We start from the raw sequence: 22,322 nt of genomic DNA, 5'->3' as shown, positions 1-22,322 counted from the left end.
ACAAAATGATGTAGCCGGGCTCCCGATAGGTGCTGGCCTAAATTAATTGGACGCGCGGGTTCCTGGACCCCGCTCCCTAACAAACACACATACCGGGCAGACTTCAAAATTGTACTCTTAACACCATATACTTTACATTCCTTAAACTATGACCATAATTACCTATCTTAACTTATGTACAGCGCCGCCCTCCGTGGGGCGGCTTTCCGAATCCCTGTGAGGTCTGTCGTGTGCCACACCCTGCGGTGGGGCTGCATTGATCTTTGGCCTTGATCCCCCGCAGCCTGTCGCTGCTGAACGGGGATCATGTCTTCCTGGGGCTGCTTTAAACCGTGGTTGGGGAGGATGGGGAGAATCTGGCCAAAATTTTCTGGGCTGGGGCGCTCGAGCTGACCTACGAGGGGCTGCTTTGGGTTGGGCTCCCGGGGCCGATGGACCTGGGGTCGTGACTGTTACCGGCACAGCCTGTGGTTCCTCCACAGCTGCCGGCTCCAGCTCCCCTTCCTCAGGCTCCGCCCCCCCGGGGTCGGGATCTGTGGCTTCCGACCCCACCTCACCTGTCCCTACAGGTAACGAGTCTCCACCCCCACTCCCTACCTCCCCCAAGCTTGAGTCGAGGGCGGGACTGCCGTCCTCTGACTCTTCCTCCTCCGTGATTGGGTCTAAAGCGAGGTTGAGCTGTTCGGGCTCTCCCCTGCCTAAATCCCATTCAAAAGATGAGACCTCCCACTCCAATGGGATGGCCTCTCCCTTCACGCAGGCTACTGCTCCAGCCTGTGTGGTCTGTGACTCTGTTACAGGCTGAGGATCTTTGTTCTCAGACCTGGTCCCCTTTGGTGGCCCTGGTGTACCCGGTTTAAACAGTTTACACTGGTTGATGTGAAACCATTTGGTACGTCGGGGCGTCTTCACTGCATAAACCATGGGGCTGGCTTTGTCTACAATGCTGTATGGCCCCATGTACAGTGGTTCAAAACTCCCTACCCTGGCGTAGTTTCGGACCATGACCTGGTCCCCGACTACCCACTCTTGTTGTTTCCGAGGTTCTAACAACAGTTTATTTCCCTGGTGCTGTCTTCCCATGTTCCCAGCCGCCTGCCCATAAATCTGTCTCAGGCGCTCCAAGAGGGTTTGGGCGAATTTGTCCCGTTTCACCTCTCGGAGCTGGCCCTCAGTGAGCACCGGGGCTAGCACATGGGTGGGTGTTCGCATGATCCTTCCAGTCATTAACTCGTGCGGGGAATACCCCGTGCTTTTGGACTGGCTGGCTCGGATCCCCATGAGGACTAAAGGCAGGACCTCCGCCCATTTCTGGGGCGAGCCCATTGTCTCTTTCCTCAGCTTTTCCTTGAGGGTCCGATTCATACGCTCAACAATCCCGGATGACTGGGGATTGTATGCTACGTGCCACTTTCCCTCAATGCCCAAGAGCCTGAGGGCGTTCTGCATTACTTGACCGGTGAACTGACTCCCTTGGTCGGACTCTACAAAACGGGGGAGTCCCCACCGTGAGAACACTTCCCGAATCAAGATCTTAGCAGTACCCAGTGCCGTAGCTGTTCTGCACGGGAAGGCTTCTACCCATTTGGTGAACACATCTACCAGGACAAGGCAGTACTTATAGCCTCCCTGGGCGGCGGGCAGGGGCCCTATGTAGTCGACCTGAATCGACTGCCATGGTCCCTCTACCCTCCTGATGTGCCCCATGGGCACCTTCCTTTTCTGGGGGTCTGGGTTGTTAGCAGCACACACAAGACAGCTTGCGCAGAACTCGCGGACATCGTCCCGAAGTCCCGGCCACCATCCCGCCTGCTCCACCCGTTGCCAGGTGACCTCAGGTCCGGGGTGTCCCGCTCCTGGACCCTCGTGGGCCAATTGCAGGAATTCCCTTCGGTGCTGCTGCGGCACAACCCACTGCTCCTTTCGGAACAGCATACCTTCCTTGACTGTGAGGGCTGCCGTACTGTACGGACCTTCTACCTGTTTGCCCTCTGTGATGGCTTTTAGGACTGCTTTTAGGGCGGGATCCAGGGTTTGGACGGTCTTTAGGTCTGGGGGCGGTGTCACCCCTGTGTTCCCGGGAATTCCCTCCCTGCCTTGGATCGCCGCCACGGGTCCGGGTTCGTATGGGTCCCAGAGAATGCCGCTGCGGGCACCCTCCCTGGCTAGCGCATCCGCCTGCTGGTTGCCCTGACTGCGGGGTTCTGTAATGGAGTGAGCCTTCACCTTATGGATGAACACCTCTCCTTTCTCCCCCACAGCTGCTAGGATCTTCTCCAGCAAGGGCTTAACTGTTAAAGGCCGTCCGTCCGCGGAGGTGTACCCGCGTCGGGACCAGATGGCGAGGTACTCCGTACACGAATTGCACGTGAACATGCTGTCTGAGCAAATCGTGTATGGGGTTGGGAAAATCTCGGGGTGGGTAACCACGTACGCCACCGCGGACAGTTCAGCCTGCTGCGCGCTCATAGTGCTGGGGAGCTTAATTGCCAGGGCAATGTTTGCCGCAGGGTCATAAACTCCACACCCTGTGAGTCGCTTGCCGTCAGCTACAGTGCTAGAACCGTCTACGTAGATCTCGCGGCCCGTGGGATGTATCCCGGCCCGTAAACCTATGTTAACTTCCCATACCCCTTCTACGGAACATTGATGGGCTGTCCCGGGATATGCCATATTGGCTGCGAGCCTTGGCGCGCAGAGGCCTTTAACTTTGAGATCCATCTGGGAAAGGAGGAGGGTCCAGCGCGCAATCCGAGCGCTGCTTACGGTCCCATCCTTAATCCTCCCGTCCAGAAGCATCTTCGTGGGGGCGTGATGGGTGAGGAGCGTAATGGGAGAGGTCCCTGTGAAGATCACTGATCTGTTCACAGCCCAATGCGTGGCCAGGAGATGCCGTTCGCAATTGGAGAAACTCCTCTCCACATCCGTGAGCACCCTGGAGGAATAAACTACTGGTCTTAGCTTGCCGTGCCGCTCTTGGAGCAGTACTGTGCTCAGGCTGTCCCCACTAGCGGCTACCTCCAGAAAGAACTCCTCTCCCCCATCTATGGCCCCTAGGGCTGGCGCGGTCTGCAGATCTCTTTTCAACTTCTCGAATGCTGCCTGGCACCCCTCGTCCCAAGACCACTCGACTCCCTTGTGTAAGAGTCGAAGTAGCGGGGCCGCTGTGGCAGCATAGTCCTCGATGAAATCTCTGCAGTACCCGGTCAATCCCAAAAAGGACCTTACACCCGTTACTGTGTTGGGAATCGGCAGATCTTGTATAGATTCCCGTCTGGCCTTATCTATGGCTCTTTCCCCAGCGCGGATGGCCAGACCCAGGAATTTAACTTCCTGCTGGCCGATCTGGGCTTTCTTTGGGTTTACTTTGAAACCCTTCCTTTCTAACAGTTCCAACAATTCGGCTAACAGTGGGCCGTGCTGCTCCCTTGTATCTGTGAACAGGAGTAAGTCGTCCACATACTGCACTATCTGGTTGGGCTGGCTGAACTCTTTCAAACTCCCTGCCATACACTGATGGAAAATGCTGGGGCTGTTGTGAAAACCCTGTGGTAAGCAGTTCCAGGTGTACTGTTGCCCTTTGAAAGTAAAGGCAAACTTGTACTGGTCCTCCCGCCGCAGCGGAATGGACCAAAAACCGTTCGAGATGTCCAGCACCGTGAATGTGGTCGCCGATGCTGGAATACTCCCTATTAAGTCTGCAACTGCTGCTACCGTGGGCGCGCAGGCTGGGATATTACTATTGAGGACTCTATAGTCCACCGTGGCTCTCCACGAATTGTCCGGTTTCTTTACCGGCCATAATGGGGAGTTCACGTGGGTGGCTATCGTCCTCAATACGCCCTGCTGTACCAATGAAGATATTGCTGTCTCCATGTCGGGTTCTGCCTCCTTGGGGAAATTATACTGCTTTTGGGGTCGGATCATGGGGTCCCCGTCTACGCTGACTTCGAACCCAGTGACTCTCCCGCAGTCGTGCTTGTGGGTGGCGAACGCGGTCAGATTTTCTGACACACGCGCCTGCAAGTCCGTTGGGACATTTGTTATCATGAGCTCGAGATCGTAACCTCCTGATGGCTTCATAGTGCACAGGGCCCCCTTTTCTTCCTTCCCCGGGATTACGACTACCTTACCTAAACCGCCCTCGGCTCCCCAGAGACAGTGATTTCTCAGGTCCACGAGGATCCCGTGTTCCACCAAGAAATCAGCCCCGAGGATGCCTTTCCCCCCCCCCTCTTTCCACTTCAATAGGATGCACGTCCATGTGGTGTGGAGCGCTCCCAACTGAATGGAGAGCGGGAGGGAGTGCGCGCCAGCCTGTGCTCTACCCGTGAAACCCGCTACTAAATATGGAGCCTGGGCGGACAGAGGTGAGGCAAAAGGTTTGTCCGTGTGGATCAAGGTACACGAAGCTCCCGTATCCAACAGGTAACTACCCCTTTGTTTCTCCACCTCCATCTCCACCACAGGTCTTCTCCAAGCGTCATAGCGGAGCGGACACAAGTAGATGGGCTGCGCGGGCGTCAGTCATTTAGGTGTTTCGGCTGGGGTCTCGGGGGCGATAGGGCTGTTAGCAACCGCTACCTTCCCCTGCCAGGTCATCAGAGACCGCATAGTCTCCAAGACTGACTCGATCGCAGCGGGGTCCACAACCGCACCACCCCCTTCATTCGGGGCAAAGGCTACGGTTGGGTTCTGGACTGGTGTTGGGGCAGCGGCCTGCACTTGTGGTTGTGCTGGTGTTGGGGAAACTCTCGGGCCGTTGGCGACTCGGGCTTGGGCTCGATCTTGGGCTGCGGCGAACTCTCTCTCCCTCTTATCCTTCCAAGGATTCCTACAGTCCTTGCGCCAATGACCCTCCTTCCCACACCCGTAACAACTGCTATTTGCTTGGGGATGGCGATTTCCCTCCTGACGCCATTCCTTTTTAGCAGAGGCTGCGGGTCTCACCTCATGCACCTTTCCTTTCACAACAGGCGTTTTCTTGCCCTTGTTGTTTCTATAACTGATCGTGAGCTGATCTAGTACTACTTCCTCCGTGGAGCGGGCGTTAGTGGGGTCAAACCATGCTTTGGCCTGTTCCTTCACTACTGGCAGGCAACCTGCTACCAGGCACCGAAGCCAGTGAGCCCTTTGTTCGCCATCCAGCCCGGCCCGGGCCGGCCGGCCCGGGCAGCTGCGCCGATACACTGGCCACAACCTGTCGGCGAAAACCCGTGGGGGTTCTCCCTCTAGCTGCACTGTCTTTTCTAAACGGAGGAACGGAGTTCCGTCCCCCTCTCCCATGATCTCCAGAATCTCATCCCGTAGCAACTCATAGTCCCTGTGCCCTCTCTTGCTCTCGTCAGGGAGACACTGGAGGAGCGAACTGTCCAGGGAGAACAGCAGCATTTTAGACTGTTCAACCCCGTCGCAGTCATTGACTGCTGCGGTCTGCTCCACGTCCCTGAAATGCACGGAGGGATCTCCTGACTCGGAGAGTTTTGGGATGTGACTTATCATCTCTCTTAGCTGTCGTGCGCTATGAGGCATTATGATCTGACTCTCAAGGGGTCCGTCATCGCCATTTTCTTCATTTGGACCGATCCTCCGGTGTCTCGCTGGACACATTGGCGCCGACCCCGACTCTACTGTCTGGGGTTGCTCTACCTCAGGGCTCTTTTCCTCTACCGTCTCCGTCTCCTGTCCCGGAGTCCAAGACTCCTCATAGGCAGGAGGCGCAGAAGGTTCGGGGGTTGGTACCCCAACTGCCTCTTGTGGAATCGGTCTTTTGGATTCCTTGGCTAGCAACAGCTGACTCGCTGGTGGATTTATGAGACACACCAACCCGTTTGCCTTCGCTAGGGCCTTTCTCAGGTCCTCTAGCTCCCGGCGGCAAGTGCTGTGGTCGGTGTTCTCAGATCTATCCTCCATGGCCATTTTATATGCTGCCCTGGCTCCCAGGAGCTTTTCCTCTTGGGCATCTACTTGTTTGGCTAGACGGGAACACCTCTCTCTCATTCTACCTTCACTGGCCTTGGCCTCCACGACCTGACATTTTAAATATTCTACCCGGGTTTCGTGGCAGCGAATTACAGAGCGGCGTTCCTGGTTCAGCGCGTCAAGCGATTCAATCAGTTTTTGACCTCCCGCAACCTTTTCCTCCATGCCTTTAAGCAAGCCGTTGATCTGGACTGTCTGTGCTGCAACTACCTGGTCCAAAAGCTGGACTTGTTTCTTGTAGCACATCAGCCAGACCGCCTTTTCTACAGATTTCTTATGCTCTCTACCCGCTGTCCACTTGATGGCTGCGTCTAGCGGGCGCCTATCCCTTAGTAGATCAGATATCCATTGTTTTGTGAGGTTGACTTTTCCGAAAACATAATCTGCTATTCTTTCATCCATCACATTTCGTCTATTCAGATCTTGATCTAACACACTACTTTCCTGCTGCCAAGGTCCTGCCGCGGTCGCCATTTCTGTAGGGGGTTTCTCTTGCTCTTTCTGGTCTCCTGCCAGGCTTCGTGCAATAATTGCCCTTGAGTGGTTCGACCCACTCCCCCCCTACGGTTCTAGACCTTGGACTTAGGTGCAGAGAACAGTAGTGCAGAGAAAGAACTCAATAGACCAGGTTGAATAGCACGAAATGGATGCTTTTATTTTTAAACAGTTTGAAGCATTACAAAATACATGTCAAAGGCACAGATTAAAGTTACTACAATCATGCACAAATTTATGAACTTGACTCTATGGAAATGGGGAACACACGGCACATCGAAAAAGGGGAAACACATTACGATTTCCCTTAACTCCCTCCCCTATACCTAAACTAAGTTTCGACCTGGGGAACTTGGGATCATGCTCACCACTCTCGAAATCGCGAGAAAGGGGGTTCGCAGCCTTTTTGGCACCGCTTTCCGTCGTCACGTGGATTTGGAAACTTCTGGCGCAGTCGATATTCTCTCCTCCCTCGAGGCGGTGGGGTAGACCCAGCCTCGATGAGCGCTCGTTAAGGTTGAGATCCACCAAGTCAATTTGGGTTCATGGAGCAGACCCAGATGCAGGCTATGCACTTGGGAGAATCTTGTGGCATCGATCGCCGGTTCTCCAGAGGGTTTCTTCTCCGTCGGCCTGGGTCGTCGATGATCTCCCGACCCCAGTACCCGGGCCACCCTCGTCGTCTTCTCGTCGTGGCCGAGCCTTGTTTGGCTGAACACCGACCACGTTGTCCTTTTACCGAAACCGTCCGTCTTTAAAAAAAAACGAAAACGTTTTCATCGATCTGCCGAAGTGGAAGAGGCGCCGATCCGGGCACCGTCCGCCCTTCGTTCGTTCCTCGTAGAAGAAAGTTCTTGAAGAAATGGAAGCCTGAAGTCGCCCAACAAGAAGCCGTGGCAGCGAAGAAGAAGTTGTTCAAGTAACCCGGAGTCCGAAGTTTTTTTTAGATGGACTTTCAATCCATAGTTATACTCTTTTGGGACAGTCTTATCTCCCGCCAAATCATAGTCCTGTCTTTGTATTAATTTTGGCGGGCAGAAATCTCTGCAGGGGCGCTTTGTCTTGTAACGGAGCCGGTGATAACTTAAACTGGCCTTCCTGGCCGATAATGTCTTTCAATGTCTTTTGCATTGTCACCGTGGCTCGGTTCGCATATTGATCGGTCCGGACATTTTCCTTGATGGCTGCTAAACGGTTTTTCCTTTGTACGATAAATGGGTATAAGTGTTTTTACATTGTCCGCCCATATCTTGATGGGCCCCATCCTGTACTTATAATCCATTGAATATGTATGCTGTTGCTCTGAGTTTCGGTTCCCAGAGACTGGCTTTCGTGGGCTCACTGTCTTCAATCCACAAGCCTGTCTGGCTTGCAGTAACAGAAATAAAATGGTTCATAAACTGATCACGGGGCCTGGCGGCCATTTTGTATGCCCTTTTATCAAAGGTTTTTCTGTGCAAGCTTACTTTGGTCAATAAACAGTCTTATTTTATCCAGTTTTCTTGCGTGATTTTTGCTGAAAATTGCGAATCTTACAATAGTATTCTAACTGAAGCCTAACAAGGTCTTGTACAAGGACAAAATGGTGCACTTTGTTTTATGGTGAACTGTCCTGTGAATACAACCTAGCATCCTATTCGCTGGTGGGTCCTGTTCTTGAGCCATTGCAGTAGAGGTTTGCTAGGCCACCTCAGAGGACAGTTCAGAATCAATTACGTTGGTGTGGGACTCGAGTCATTATAGGCCGGATTGGTTAAGGATAGCAGATTTCCTTCTCTAAGGGATATTAGTGAACCAATGGGTTTTTACGACAATCTGACAGCTTCATGGTCACATTTACGGATACCAGTACTGGCATTAATTAACCCTATATTTCAGTAGGCAGCTTCTAGCTGAGTTAATGCATCAAAATATGTATCAGTAAAAGCAGCTTAAAATTGTATACTTACTTCAATTTTTGATTTTCCAGCAAAAATTCTGTTCAGTCAGTTATGCTTAGTTGGTTTATAAACTACTTACAAGGTAGCAAATTAAATTATACCTTTAACTTAGATGGCAGCTGTGGTAAACCACTGTTGTTAGTACTGTTGTTCACTGTTAGTACTGTTGTTCACTCTTGCATATTGTTGTACTTGTCTGTGCATGCCTCAGCTGACTCTGCCCCTGGCTCCACCCTCATGGCTGGATATAAAGGTCGCTGCTCGGCAGTCCCTGGCCCTTTTGGATGCCAGGCAACCACAAGAGGCATGCTCTGTTCTTTGGTAATAAAAGCCTGTTTATTACTTTCTCAATCTCCAGTCTTTTGTAGCAATTGATAGTGCATCAATTTTATTACCAAAGTTAAATGTTGGCTGCGGATGCTGATCAACCGATGGCGCAAAACGCTGAGCAGCAGGCGCTGCTGCGAGCCCTCAGACCAACATGCCTGGACCTAGACCCCCAAGAAGCGGGTTCGTCGACTAAATTCGCACAATGGCTGCGTTGCTTTGAGGCATATCTGGAAGCCTCGACCGTGGCTCTTGATGAAAATAAACTGAAAATCCTGGCCTCGAAGGTGAGCCACCAAGTCTATACTTTAATCCAAGATGCGACGACCTACGCGGCGGCTATCGACCTACTGAAAGGGCAGTATGCACGCCCGGTTAACACGGTCTATGCCAGGCACCTTTTAAGATCTCGCAGACAGCAGCCCGGGGAATCGGTGGAGGCCTTCCTACGGGCACTGCGGGTACTCGGACGCGGCTGCGACTGCAAGGAAGTATCGGCCGCGGCACATGCGGAGGGACTGATACGAGACGCTTTCGTTGCGGGTCTAAGGTCCGACTACTCCCGGCAGAGGCTGCTGGAGAAGGGTGAAATAGACCTGACAAAGGCAGTGTCCCTCGCGCTCTCGCTCGACGCGGCCCACAGAAATATGGACGCTTTCTCCCCTAATCGCCCCGCGCCGTGGACGCCGCAATCTTGGGCCATGGGACCGCCACCTCCGACTGCTGCAGCGATGTCCAAGGCACAAAAATGCTATTTTTGTGGCCAAGCTAAACACCCTAGAGCACGCTGCCCCGCGAAGAATGCTACCTGCTCCGGCTGCGGGAAGAAAGGTCACTACGTTAGCGCCTGCAAAGGGAAGACCGCTAACGCCAGCAGCGCCGCGTGCGAACCGTGGGCGCAGCCATCTTGCCCGCCATCTTGGGCTCCCCCAGCCGCGTGGGGATCGGGACCGTGGGCGCCGCCATTTTGTCCGCCATCTTGGACGCCTCCGACTTCGGTTACGGGGGACCCGGACTCCACCACCGCCTCATCGGACGACCGCATCGACGCGCTTGAACATACGCTGGCTTCCGTGACGCTGGATCAATCTCTCCCGCATCAACTGTCCAGGTCCATGATGGACATTACGGTAAACGGCCGCGCCACTACCTGCCTTTTTGACAGCGGGAGCACGGAGAGTTTTATACACCCCGACACGGTGCGCAGTTACTCTCTCCCGGTCCTGCCGACGCGTCATCGCATCTCTATGGCTTCCAAAGCCCAGTCAGCGGAAGTCGATGGCTACTGTATGGTGACTCTTTCAGTGCGGGGTACTGAATACAAAAATTTTAAACTTCTGGTCCTGCCCGATCTCTGCGCTGCCGTCCTACTGGGGTTGGATTTTCAGTGCCACCTTAAGAGTGTCACTTTAGCGTACGGTGGCCCCCTCCCCCCTCTCACGGTCTGCAGCCAGCAGTTTTTAAATCGCCCGCCGCGCGCCATTTGCAGCCTCTCCACCCTTAAAGTCTCCCCCCCCTCCTTGTTCGCTAACCTGAGCCGCGACTGTAAGCCCATCGCTACCAAAAGTAGGCGTTACAGTGCCGGGGATAGGGGTTTCATTAAATCCGAGGTAGCGAGACTCCTGAAGGAAGGGATTATCGAGAGCAGCAATAGCCCATGGCGAGCACAAGTGGTGGTGGTGAAGACTGGCGGAAAACAGCGCCTAGTTATTGACTACAGCCAGACGATCAATCGCTACACCCAGTTGGATGCATACCCACTCCCCCGCATATCTGACATGGTCAATCAGATAGCACAATACCAGGTGTTCTCGACGACTGATCTGAAGTCAGCATACCACCAGCTCCCCATCAGGGCTGAGGACCGCCAGTACACAGCTTTTGAAGCTGACGGTTGGCTCTATCACTTTCTCAGAGTTCACTTCGGCGTCACCAACGGAGTTTCTGTCTTCCAACGGGAGATGGACTGGATGGTTGACCAGAACGCGCTCCAGGCCACTTTCCCATATCTAGACAACGTCACCATCTGCGGCCACGACCAGCAGGACCATGACGTTAATCTAGGGAAATTCCTCCGGACGGCCCAGCTGCTGAATCTCACATACAACAAAGACAAATGTATGTTTCGTACTAAGCACCTTGCTATTCTTGGCTGCGTAGTGGAGAACGGAGTCATCGGCCCAGACCCCGATAGAATGCGCCCTCTTATGGAGCTCCCCCTCCCCCACTGCCAGAAAGCATTGAAGAGATGCCTGGGGTTTTTCTCTTACTATGCTCAGTGGGTGCCCAACTATGCGGATAAAGCCCGACCCCTCATCAAGTCCACCTCCTTCCCCCTGACAGCAGAGGCCTGTGCAGCCTTCACTCTCATAAAAAGCGATATTGCGAAGGCCACAATGCACGCTGTGGATGAGTCCCTCCCTTTTCAAGTGGAGAGCGACGCATCCGACTTTGCCCTAGCTGCAACCCTTAACAGGCGGGGAGACCCGTGGCCTTTTTCTCAAGGACCCTCCAGGGCCCCGAGATTCGACACTCCTCTGTCGAAAAGGAGGCCCAGGCCATTGTGGAAGCCGTGCGACATTGACGGCATTACCTGGCCGGAAAACGATTTACCCTGCTCACTGACCAGCGTTCAGTAGCTTTTATGTTTCATAATAAGCAGCGGGGCAAAATCAAGAATGACTAGATATTAAGGTGGAGAATCGAACTCTCCACCTACAATTACGATATCTTGTACCGGCCCGGGAAACTCAATGAGCCCCCAGATGCCCTATCACGTGGTACGTGCGCCAACGCGCAGGTTGATAGATTACAGACCCTCCACAATGACCTCTGCCACCCGGGGGTCACCAGGTTCTTCCATTTTATCAAATCCCGTAACCTGCCCTACTCCATCGAGGAGGTCAGGACCATGACCAGGAACTGCCAGATCTGTGCCGAGTGCAAGCCGCATTTTTATAGGCCAGACAGAGCGAGCCTGATCAAAGCCACGCGCCCCTTCGAGCGGCTGAGCATCGATTTTAAAGGGCCCCTCCCCTCCTCTGACCGCAATGTGTACTTCCTCAATATAATTGATGAGTACTCCCGTTTCCCGTTTGCCATCCCTTGCTCGGACATGACCAGTACCACGGTCATTAAATGTCTGAATGACCTCTTCGCATTGTTCGGTTTCCCTAGCTATATCCATAGCGACAGGGGCTCATCTTTTATGAGCGACGAACTTCGGCAGTACCTGCTCGCGAGAGGCATTGCTACAAGCAGGACCACCAGCTATAACCCCCGGGGTAACGGCCAGGTGGAAAGGGAGAATGCGACAGTCTGGAAGGCAGTCCTTTTAAACTTAAAATCTAAGGGCCATCCGACCTCCCGCTGGCAGGAGGTCCTCCCTGCGGCGCTCCATTCCATTCGGTCGCTGCTCTGTACACCCACCAATGCCACTCCTCACAAGAGAATGTTCTCCTTCCCCAGGAAGTCCACGTTGGGGATTTCGCTACCAACATGGCTGACTTCTCCAGGCCCCGTCCTACTGCGGAAGCACGTGAGGACCCATAAGGCGGACCCCCTGGTCGAGAGGGTGAGCCTCCTCCACGCCAACCCGCAGTATGCTTACGTGGTGTACCCGGACGGGCGGGAGGACACAGTCTCCATTCGAGACCTCGCACCTGCGGGTGCTCCTGAAACACCCTCTTCGCCACCCACCGCTACTCCTGCCTACCCCCAGGACACAGTCCCCGCATGAGACCTCGCACCTTCGGGTGCCTCTGAGAGACCACCATCGCTACCTCCCATTACCCATGCTCTGACCCCTGTAGACGGCATGCAGCAGCCCCAGGGTCCGCCACCTGCTACTCCTCCTCTGAACGAGACACCGGGTTCAACGTTGGATGCTGCACCATCACCGCCGCTGCTGCGACGCTCAGGACGGCTTACAAGGCCTCCTGATAGACTTCAGTACACGAATTTTTAGTGCACTTCACCCCGCCGGACTCAATTCTAAACAAGGGGTGAATGTGGTAAACCACTGTTGTTAGTATTGTTGTTCACCACTGTTGTTAGTACTGTTGTTCACTGTTAGTACTGTTGTTCACTCTTGCATATTGTTGTACTTGTCTGTGCATGCCTCAGCTGACTCCGCCCCTGGCTCCACCCTCATGGCTGGGTATAAAGGTCGCTGCTCGGCAGCCCCCGGCCCTTTTGGATACCAGGCAACCACAAGAGGCATGCTCTGTTCTTTGGTAATAAAAGCCTGTTTATTACTTTCTCAATCTCCAGTCTTTTGTAGCAATTGATAGTGCATCAGCAGCGTGGATACAAAATTGGCTAAGGGATAGAAAGCAGAGAGTAGTGGTGAACGGTTGTTTTTCAGACTGGAGGGCAGTATACAATGGTGTTCCCCAGGGGTCGGTATTAGGATGACTGCTCTTTTTGATATATATTAATGACCTGGACTTGGGGATACAGTGTATAATTTCAACGTTTGCAGATTATACGAAACTCGGAAATGAGGAGGATAGTAACAGACTTCAGAAGGACATAGACAGACTGGTGAAATGGGCAGACACGTGGCAGATGAAATTTAACACAGAGAATTGTGAAGTTATACATTTTGGAAGGAAGAATGAGGAGAGCCAATATGAAGCAAATGGTACAATTTTAAGGTGGGTGTAAGAACAGAGAGACCTGGGGGTGTATACACACAAATCTTTGACGGTGGCAACGAGTTGAGAAGGCTGTTAAAAAAGCATATGGGATCCTTGGCTTTATTAATAGAGGCAGAGTGTACAAAAGCAAGGAAGTTATACAGGTAGACTACCCTTTATCCGGACTTCCGAAAACCGAAACCCTCTAAAAACCGAAGGTTTTTTCGGTCAGCGTAAGTCCAGCGTAAGTCGTGCGCACGACCCCCCGCGGACCCCCGCCGGCCCCGACCCCCGCCGACCCCCCCGCCGACCCCCGCCGGCCCCGACCCCCGCCGACCCCCCCGCGGACCCCCGCCGACCCCGACCCCCGCCGACTTACGCTGAGCGTCAGCGTAAGTCGTGCGCACGACCCCACACCGACCCCCCCGCAGACCCCCGCCGGCCCCGACCCCCGCCGGCCCCCCCGCGGACCCCCGCCGGCCCTGAACCCCGCCGACCCCCCCGCGGACCCCCGCCGACCCCGACCCCCGCCGACTTACGCTGAGCGTCAGTGTAAGTCATGCGCACGACCCCCCGCCGACCCCCCCGCGGACCCCCGCCGGCCCCGACCCCCGCGGACCCCCCCGCGGACCCCCGCCGACCCCGACCGTAAGTCGGCGGGGGTCGGGGTCGGCGGGGGTCCGCGGGGGGGTCGGCGCCGGCGGGGGCCCACGGGGGGGTCGGCAGGGGGGGTCGGCGGGGGTTGGGGCCGGCGGGGGTCCGTGGGGGGGTCGGCGGGGGTCGGGGCCGGCGGGGGTCCGCGGGGGGGTCGGCAGGGGGGTCGGCGGGGGTCGGGGCCGGCGGGGGTCCGCGGGGGGTTCGGCGGGGGTCCGTGGGGGGGGTCGGCGGGGGTCGGGTCCGGCGGGGGTCCGCGGGGGGGTCGGCGGGGGTCGGGGCCGGCGGGGGTCCATGGGGGGGTCGGGGCCAGCGGGGGTCCGCGGGGGGGTCGGCAGGGGTCGGGGCCGGCGGGGGTCCGCGGGGGGGTCGGGGCCGGCGGGGGTCAGCGGGGGTCTGTGGGGGGGGTCGGCGGGGGGTCGTGCGCATGACCCCCCGCCGACCCCCCCGCGGACCCCTGCCGACCCACCTTCCGAAATCCGAAATTCTCCGAAAACCGAAACACGGCTGGTCCCGAGGTTTTCGGATAAAGGATAGTCTACCTGTACTAATCTTTTACAAATCACTGGTTAGGTGTCAGCTTGAGTATTGTGTTCAATTCTGGGCACCACATTTTAGGAAGGATGTCAAGGCCTTGGAGAGGGTGCAGAAGAGCTTTACTAGAATGGTACCAGGGATGAGGGCCCTCAGTTATGTGGAGGGAGGGGAGAAGCTGGGGTTGTTCTCCTTAGGACAGAGAAAGTTAAAAGGAGATTTGATAATCAAAATCATGAATGGTTTTGATAGAGTAAATAAGGAGAAACTGTTTCCAGTGGCAGGAGGGTCGGTAACCAGAGGACAGAGATTTAAGGTGATTGGCAAAAGAACCAAAGGCGACATGAGGAAATATGTTTTTACACAGCAAGTTGTGATGTGGAATACACTGTCTGAAAGGGTGGTGAAAGCAGATTGTATAGTTACATTCAATAGAGAATGGGATAAATAATTGAAGGGAAAAAATTTACGGGGCTATGCGGAAAGTGCAGGGGAGTGGGGCTAATTAGATAGCTCTACCAAAGAGCCGGCACAGGCACGATGGGACAAATGGCCTCCTTCTGTGCTGTATGATTCTATGAATTGGTTAATCCCAGTTTAATAGTGAATCCAAAAATCTTGCGTGGTTCAGTTTCTGTTTCTCATTATTTTGTCATTATTATTCTCATCATGGCGATTAATTTGGCCTTCATATCCAATGCAATGACAGTATTTTTTCCCTTTTAGGTGGACAGTAGTTTCATTTTCTCTGACCGTAAGCCGTATTAAATATGCTTCTGTAATCCTTTATCCTTTCCTATTTTGACCGATTTGGTAATGAACAGGCACTCAAGGGGGTGGAGTTACGGATACCAACAATACGACCAGAAGTGCCCATCATCTCCCGCACACAAGCCACAAGAAGTAAAACAGAGCAAGAGCAGTATGTAGGTCCCAAACTTCCTGGAAAATTAAGCACAAACCGCAGCATAAGAACAGCGATCTTGAGTCCAAAAGATTAAGGAAATTCGGGCATAAGTCACTTATGCCTGTTTTAATGTTACGCCAGTTTCCTTGATCTCTTGTGCCATTTCCACAAGCCCTTCACTGGGAGATTATTAGCAAAAATGAGAGCGCACGGAATTGGAGGTAGGCTTTTAACTTGGGTTGGAAATTGGTTGGGAGGTCGGAGACAGAAAGTGGGGATAAAGGGTAGGGCCTCTGATTGCCAAGATGTGATAAGTGGTGTTCCCCAGGGATCTGTTCTTGGGCCTCAACTTTTCACCATATTTATTAATGTCTTGGATGAAGGAATAGAGAGTTGTATATCCAAGTTTTCAGATGACACTAAGTTAGGAGGGGCAATAAGTAGTGCAGATGGGAGCAAGAAGTTGCAAAGTGATGTAGATTAAGTGAGTACTTATAATTTCTCCATTGCATACTAGTTTTGGCAATTTTACGGTACCATTCTTACATGAAACAATCCCTTGTGCCCAATGATGGTTCGATGGAAAGCATTAGAGGCCATGGATGAGAAATTTGTTTGAATGGGTGGGCCTGGGGCACACCCGATATCATGAAGGAATAGCTAGTATGCAGTGTGTCAGGTGTGAGGTGTGGGAAAGTAAAGATTGCAACATTGGTGAGTGTGTGAGTGTGAAGAGAAGGAGATGTAGTGAAGTGTGAGGCAGTGATTGTAGGAGAGTGAAGGGAAGTGGTGGGGGGGAGTATTGTATGAAGTGAGACTGGAGGTGGTGGAGATGTGAGCAGAGAGTAAGAGAGCAATATTCTTACCTTGACATCTCTGGTAAGGTCATTGAACTTTTTCCAGCATTGCAGCCATTTTCTGGGAGCGAAGCACCTGGCATTTGCTTACTCTGCCACCTCTTCCCACTGGCGATGGAGTTGATGCCTGGAGTGCTTTGTGCACCCTGGGGGAAGAGGATGTCCTCGCCTCATGTCCACTGCTGGACCAGGGCCTCCAAGGTAGCATCAGTGAACCTGGGGCATGATCTGCAGATCTAGCAGCCACTTTTCTCCTTCCAAGTGCTTCCTTCCTTCTGCAGCCAGAGGGAACCCCCCTCCCCCCACCTTTTGTGAGATGTTGGCTGCCTTTAAGCGGCATCAGAGAGCCCTGATAACTGGCCACCCATACAGGCATGCAGCCAATGAATACCCCTTCATGTAACTCAAAAAAGCACATATTCAGTGAGCTTAACAACATGAAGCTACATTGTGAAGCCTGTCATTTGTTATTATCCAGCCTGTCAGTGCCATGCTAACTACTGTCTCTTTTCTGTTCCCTCTAGGTCCTTCTCAGCATCTAGAGCCTCCAAAAGAAGACACTTTGGAGGAGAATCCTTCTGAGGAGGCACCGTCATGCTCTCCATCACTCCCAAGTGCCTGCACAGAGATTGGCACTCAGGGTGGGCTACTGAATGAGTTCAAGGGGTTTGCACATGGTGAAGTGCGCAGCGCTAGTGAGCAGGAACAGGTAATGGTGGCAGGAGAGCCTAGGTGACGGTCCGCTGGAGGACGAGGTCCTCTCCCAGCTCTGTTGTGATGAAAGGTCACAGACCTGAAACGTTAACTCTGTTTCTCTCTCCACGGATGCTGCCTGGCCTGCTGAGTATTTCCAGCATTTTCTGTTGTTATTTCAGATTTCCAGCATCCGCAGTATTTTGCTATTGTATGAAAAGAAAACTGCTTGCCTCACATTAGCAGTTGTGCAAGGTATTGGAAGGCCTGCCAAGATGTTTCAAGTATGGAGGAGTCTGCTTCTAGATTGTGTGGTGTCATCTTGCACTCCGCAGTCTAACTTGGATTGTGTGGTTACCTCCAGGGATGTTGCAACTGGGCCCTCTCAACAGGAGTCTATGTTACCAATGTAGTGAAAGTTCATCTGATAAATGAAAGCCTGATGCTAAATTGGCTTCAACATGTTTGAAGGAAAAGACTTTTAAAAAGACACATTGTAAAAGATCACGCAGCAGAGGATAGATCACCATAGCAACAAGTACGAGTCCAGGCCGGCTGGAGGTCATTTTGAACACCTGCGTCCCAGACCTGAAACGTTGACTCTGTTTCTCTCCCCATGGATGCTGCCTGGCCTGCTGAGTATTTCCAGCATTTTCTGTTGTTATTGCATACCTTGTGTTGTGGACTCTGAGAGAAATCAATTGAGAGTTGTATTTGTTAGAACCTATTGCTGATCAACCCCTCCCACCCCCCTCCACCCCTGCCCCGCCCGAGGTGCGGTTCTAGGTTAAAAAGGTCTTTTAAAACTAGGCAGAATTCAAAGTAAAAATAGATACAGCTCCACCGTAACTGCTCCAATGGCGCATTTCGCTTCCTGGCCGCGCCACCTCACCTGGTGGGCTAAGGTGGACCATGCAGCGCCATGTAAGGTAAAGGGGTTTGCGCGCATGCGCCTAATGACCGCTGGCAACATGCAGATGATGACGCGAATTTTGCAACGATAATTTATAGCCACCACTGCCATTTTCCAGTTCCCCACTCCAGCCAACATACGGAATGAAGGACCACCCACTCCCCCACCAGCGCTATTTGAAGGTATCATGAAATACTTACAGGTTAGTTGCTGGATTGTTTCTTCTGGCTACTGATGCAATTGTACATGCTTTTGGAGGTTTCCTATACTTGACTAAAGTTTGAATACTCTACAAGGATTGGTGTGACTTGCCTTGCAGTACATTTTTCATCATATAAAATATTGTGCTGAAAGAAGTTGCTTCCAGACATGGGTGGCCTGGTAGGGCTTCCTCTGGGAATTGAACATGACTGGGATAATGAACATAGGAACCTAGGAACAGGAGTAGGCCATTCAGCCCCTCGAACCTGTTCCGCCATTCAATGAGATCATGGCTGATCTGCGACTTAACTCCATATACCCGCCTTTGGCCCATATCCCTTAATACCTTTGGTTAGCAAAAAGCTATCAATCTCCAATTTAAAATTAACAATTGATCTAGCATAAATTGCCGTTTGCAGAAGAGAGTTCCAAAATTCTACCACACTTTGTGTGTAGAAGTGTTTCCTAATTTCACTCCTGAAAGGCCTGGCTCTAACTTTTAGACTATGCCCCCTTGTCATAGGATCCCCAACCAGCAGAAATAGTTTCTCTCTATCTACCCTATCTGTTCCCCTTAATATCCTGAAAACTTCGATCAGATCACCCCTTAACTGTTGTGTATGTACCTTTAAGAGAGAACTGCTTTTATACTGCAGTACCGGCAGTGACCACACCTGTATATAAAGCCGTAGCAGGCTTCTGTACTTTCAGTTCCAGCATACCCTCTGTTCAGTAAACACCTGTTATTACCGTTCTCCTGCAGTCCATGTGTTATTGATACGCGGACACTACACTTGCGACGAGCAGGTTCGAACTCACCTGCAGTACTGCATCACCTCACGGGGATCCATCCCTGAAAAGAAGCTTCTTGGAGGTCGAAGTCAGAGCAACGGGCGTCGACGGCGGGCAACCGCCCAGTGATCCATCGGAGTTCAGTGAATCACAGGGGAGGCTGTGGAGAGCTGGGCTTGTCTCCCCAGTCAAGGTGTTCCAGCAAATCGTGCTGGTAGCAGGTAGTGCGCTGACCCTTCCGGACTGCGGCGGGCTTGAGCTCGATCGAGCGGCTCTGCAAGGGGGCCGTGCAGCGTCGTCGGGAAGGAAAAGAGAGAGAGAGGGTGGAGCACACAGGGCGCGGTCGGTGCTCAAGAGCCAGGCAGCGTTAGAGAAAATAAAACGAGGGGAAGGAAAAGAGACACGCAGTGGACAGCGTCAAAGAAGAATAAAACAAAGGAATTTAACTAACAAAAGAGAGATGCGCCGAAGCCGCGGGGCGCCGCCATTACTATTTGGAACGCTAGGAGCAGCATTGGCAGCAAGGGGAAGAAGGAAAAGCACGGGAGGCGCCATTTTAATCCATTGGGGAAGAAAGAAAAGCGCGGGAGGCGCCATTTTAAACCACCCAAGATGCCGAAGAGTGGCAGTATCACTGCTTTCGACAATGAAATAGAAGACTGGACCACGTATGTGGAAAGAATTGAAGTGTACTGCAAGGCAAATGAGGTGGCCGATGGAAAGAAGGCGTCGGTATTATTAAATTTGATGGGCGCGAGAACGTATGGCCTATTGCGGAATTTAATTACCCCAGCTAAACCAATGGAGAAAAGCTTTGAAGAGATTGTCAATATCTTACAGGAACATCTAAACCCTACACTGCTGCTGATAGCAGAAAGATTCAAGTTCCATAAAAGAAACCAGCACAAAGATGAGAGTAATGCTGACTATCTTACGGAACTACGCAAGTTATCGAAGCACTGCCAGTTCGGAGCAGGACTGGCAGATACCTTAAGGGATAAGTTTGTCTGCGGGCTCCAGAGTGAAGGAACCCAGAAACGACTACTTTCGGAAAAGGACCTGACGCTAGAAAAGGCTTTCAGCATGGCAGTATCCTACGAAGCAGCAGCACGGGGAGCTGTGGAAATACAACAGAAACCGCAAGAATATAGCACCAACAAAATGGCATATGCAGCAGAAAAGTGCTATCGCTGCGGCAGAACAACCCATGACCAGAAGGACTGCTGGTTTAAGGACAAAGTATGCAGGCAATGTGGAAAAGTGGGACACATAGCAAGAGTCTGCAGGTCGGGAAAGAAAACCAACACTAAAAGAACTACTAAGGAAAAGTACAAGAAAGTAAAAAAAATGACGGACAGTAGTTCAGAAGATCAGGAGAGTGATAATGACTCCGGGAGCAGGAGACTAAGTTGTCTAAAGTTACACAATGTGATCGCAAAGGAGGATCACCGAACCATTTGGGTCACCCTCATGATAGCAGGGTCCCAAGTAAAGATGGAATTGGACACAGGATCAGCCCTAACTGTCATGAATCGACGAGACTATGAGCGGCTATTCTCACACATACCCTTGAAGGACACGTCCATTGTATTGAAGACATATACGGGGCAAAAAGTCTACCCCAGAGGAAAAATAAGGGTGCCCGTTAAATACAACGGCAAGGAAACACAGAAACTGTATCTATATATACTACAAGATGGAGGACCACCATTATTGGGACGTGAATGGATCCGAAAAATACAATTGGATTGGCATTCCATTCAGGCGCTAACTGTGGCTGACAAAAAGGATGACGATGTCAAACCTGGACGACTGTCAAAAATTTTAACTGACGCGAAAGAGGTGTTCCAACAAGGACTTGGGACTCTAAAAGGAGTAACAGCAACGATAAAAATCGAAGATAACGCAAACCCAAAATTTTTAAGGCCAGACCGGTACCGTACGCAATCCGCCCAGCCGTCGAAGCAGAGCTGGAGAGTCTGGAGTGTTCGGGTGTGCTGTCCAAGGTGGACTGGAGTGAGTGGGCCACACCCATCGTTCCTGTAATGAAGAAATCATTGAGCAGCACGCCTGGGGAGCCGAAGAAGGTTCGCATCTGTGGGGGCTTTAAGGTAACTGTGAACCCAGTCCTGCACACAGTACAATATCCACTTCCACGGATAGAAGATATTTTTACCTCACTATCTGGAGGGAAACGCTTTACGAAGATTGATCTGGCCCAAGCATATCTACAAATGGAGGTAGAAAAAGCATCTAGAAAATACCTCACGTATAAACACTCACAAAGGTCTTTACCAGTACAACCGACTGGTATTCGGGGTAGCATCAGCTCCGGCTATTTGGCAGAGGGCGATGGAACAAGTCCTGCAAGGGATCCCGGGGACCCAGTGTTATTTGGGCGACATCCTGGTTACAGGCGAAAATGACAGTGAACACCTTGCCAACCTGGAGCAGGTGCTCACTAGATTACAAGAATATGGGCTACGAGCCAACCGCCCCAAATGCGAGTTTTTCAGGAAACAAATCTCGTATTGTGGCCACATGATTGATGAGGAGGGGTTACATAAGTCCCCAGACAAGATTGAGGCAGTAGTCAAGGCTCCAGCACCGGAAAATGTGTCACAACTGAGGTCGTTCCTCGGGTTGGTGAACTACTACCATAAGTTCTTGCCAAATTTATCTACAATTCTGCACCCACTGAATGCCCTGCTGCAAACTGGAGTAGCATGGAAATGGAGTGATGAGTGTAAGCGTGCCTTTCAGAAATGTAAATGCCTAATCACTTCAAAAGAAGTATTGGCCCACTACAATCCAACACTACCGATTCAGTTGGCATGTGATGCGTCTCCCTACGGCATTGGAGCGGTGCTGTCACACAAATTCCTTGACGGTTCAGAGAGGCCAATAGCCTTTGCGTCGCGCTCGTTAACCTCACCTGAGCGTAACTACGCCCAGATTGACAGGGAGGCCCTCAGCCTGGTGTGGGGGGTGAAGAAGTTCAATCACTATCTGCACAGGCAGAAATTCACCCTACTGACTGATCATCAGCCTCTTGTCTCCATTTTTAACCCAAAGAAGAGCGTTCCGGTGATGACGGCGCAACGGCTGCAAAGATGGTCCCTTTTTCTAGGGGCACATCAATACGACATAGAGTACAAGGGAATGCTGATGGGCTGTCGCGCCTACCGTTGCCTACGGTGGAGGAAGCACCTGCCGTGGACCCTGTTGAGATATTCCATTCGACCATAGTCGAATGTCTATCTATTACAAACTCAAGTATAGAGAAGGAAACCCGAAATGACCCGATACTCTCTCGGGTCTATGATTTGACGGTGAAGGGATGGCCAGCACATGGCGACTCACTGTTGCCAGCATTCTCGCCAAGGA

At 52.4% G+C, this 22,322-nt stretch overlaps 1 protein-coding gene across 1 annotated transcript in view; it reads right to left on the bottom strand.

Annotated features, from left to right (window-relative positions):
• Window positions 1–22,322, bottom strand: part of LOC147112795 (uncharacterized) — a 65,456-nt gene that overhangs the window by 13,046 nt on the left and 30,088 nt on the right. The window contains exons 2-3 of the mRNA XM_085998223.1: window positions 18,649–18,732; window positions 6,930–6,939 (exon numbers count right to left, since the gene is read on the bottom strand). Coding sequence (XP_085854349.1) covers window positions 6,930–6,939; window positions 18,649–18,732 — 94 coding nt within the window. The remainder of the gene's footprint in view (window positions 1–6,929; window positions 6,940–18,648; window positions 18,733–22,322) is intronic.

Source organism: Somniosus microcephalus, chromosome 9 (genome assembly GCF_052327205.1).
Source record: "Somniosus microcephalus isolate GS21.2 chromosome 9, FLI_Smic_1.0, whole genome shotgun sequence".
NCBI lineage: Eukaryota > Metazoa > Chordata > Chondrichthyes > Squaliformes > Somniosidae > Somniosus > Somniosus microcephalus.
The sequence above is the reverse complement of the archived record's forward strand: the minus strand, read 5'-3'. Positions and strand labels throughout refer to the sequence as shown.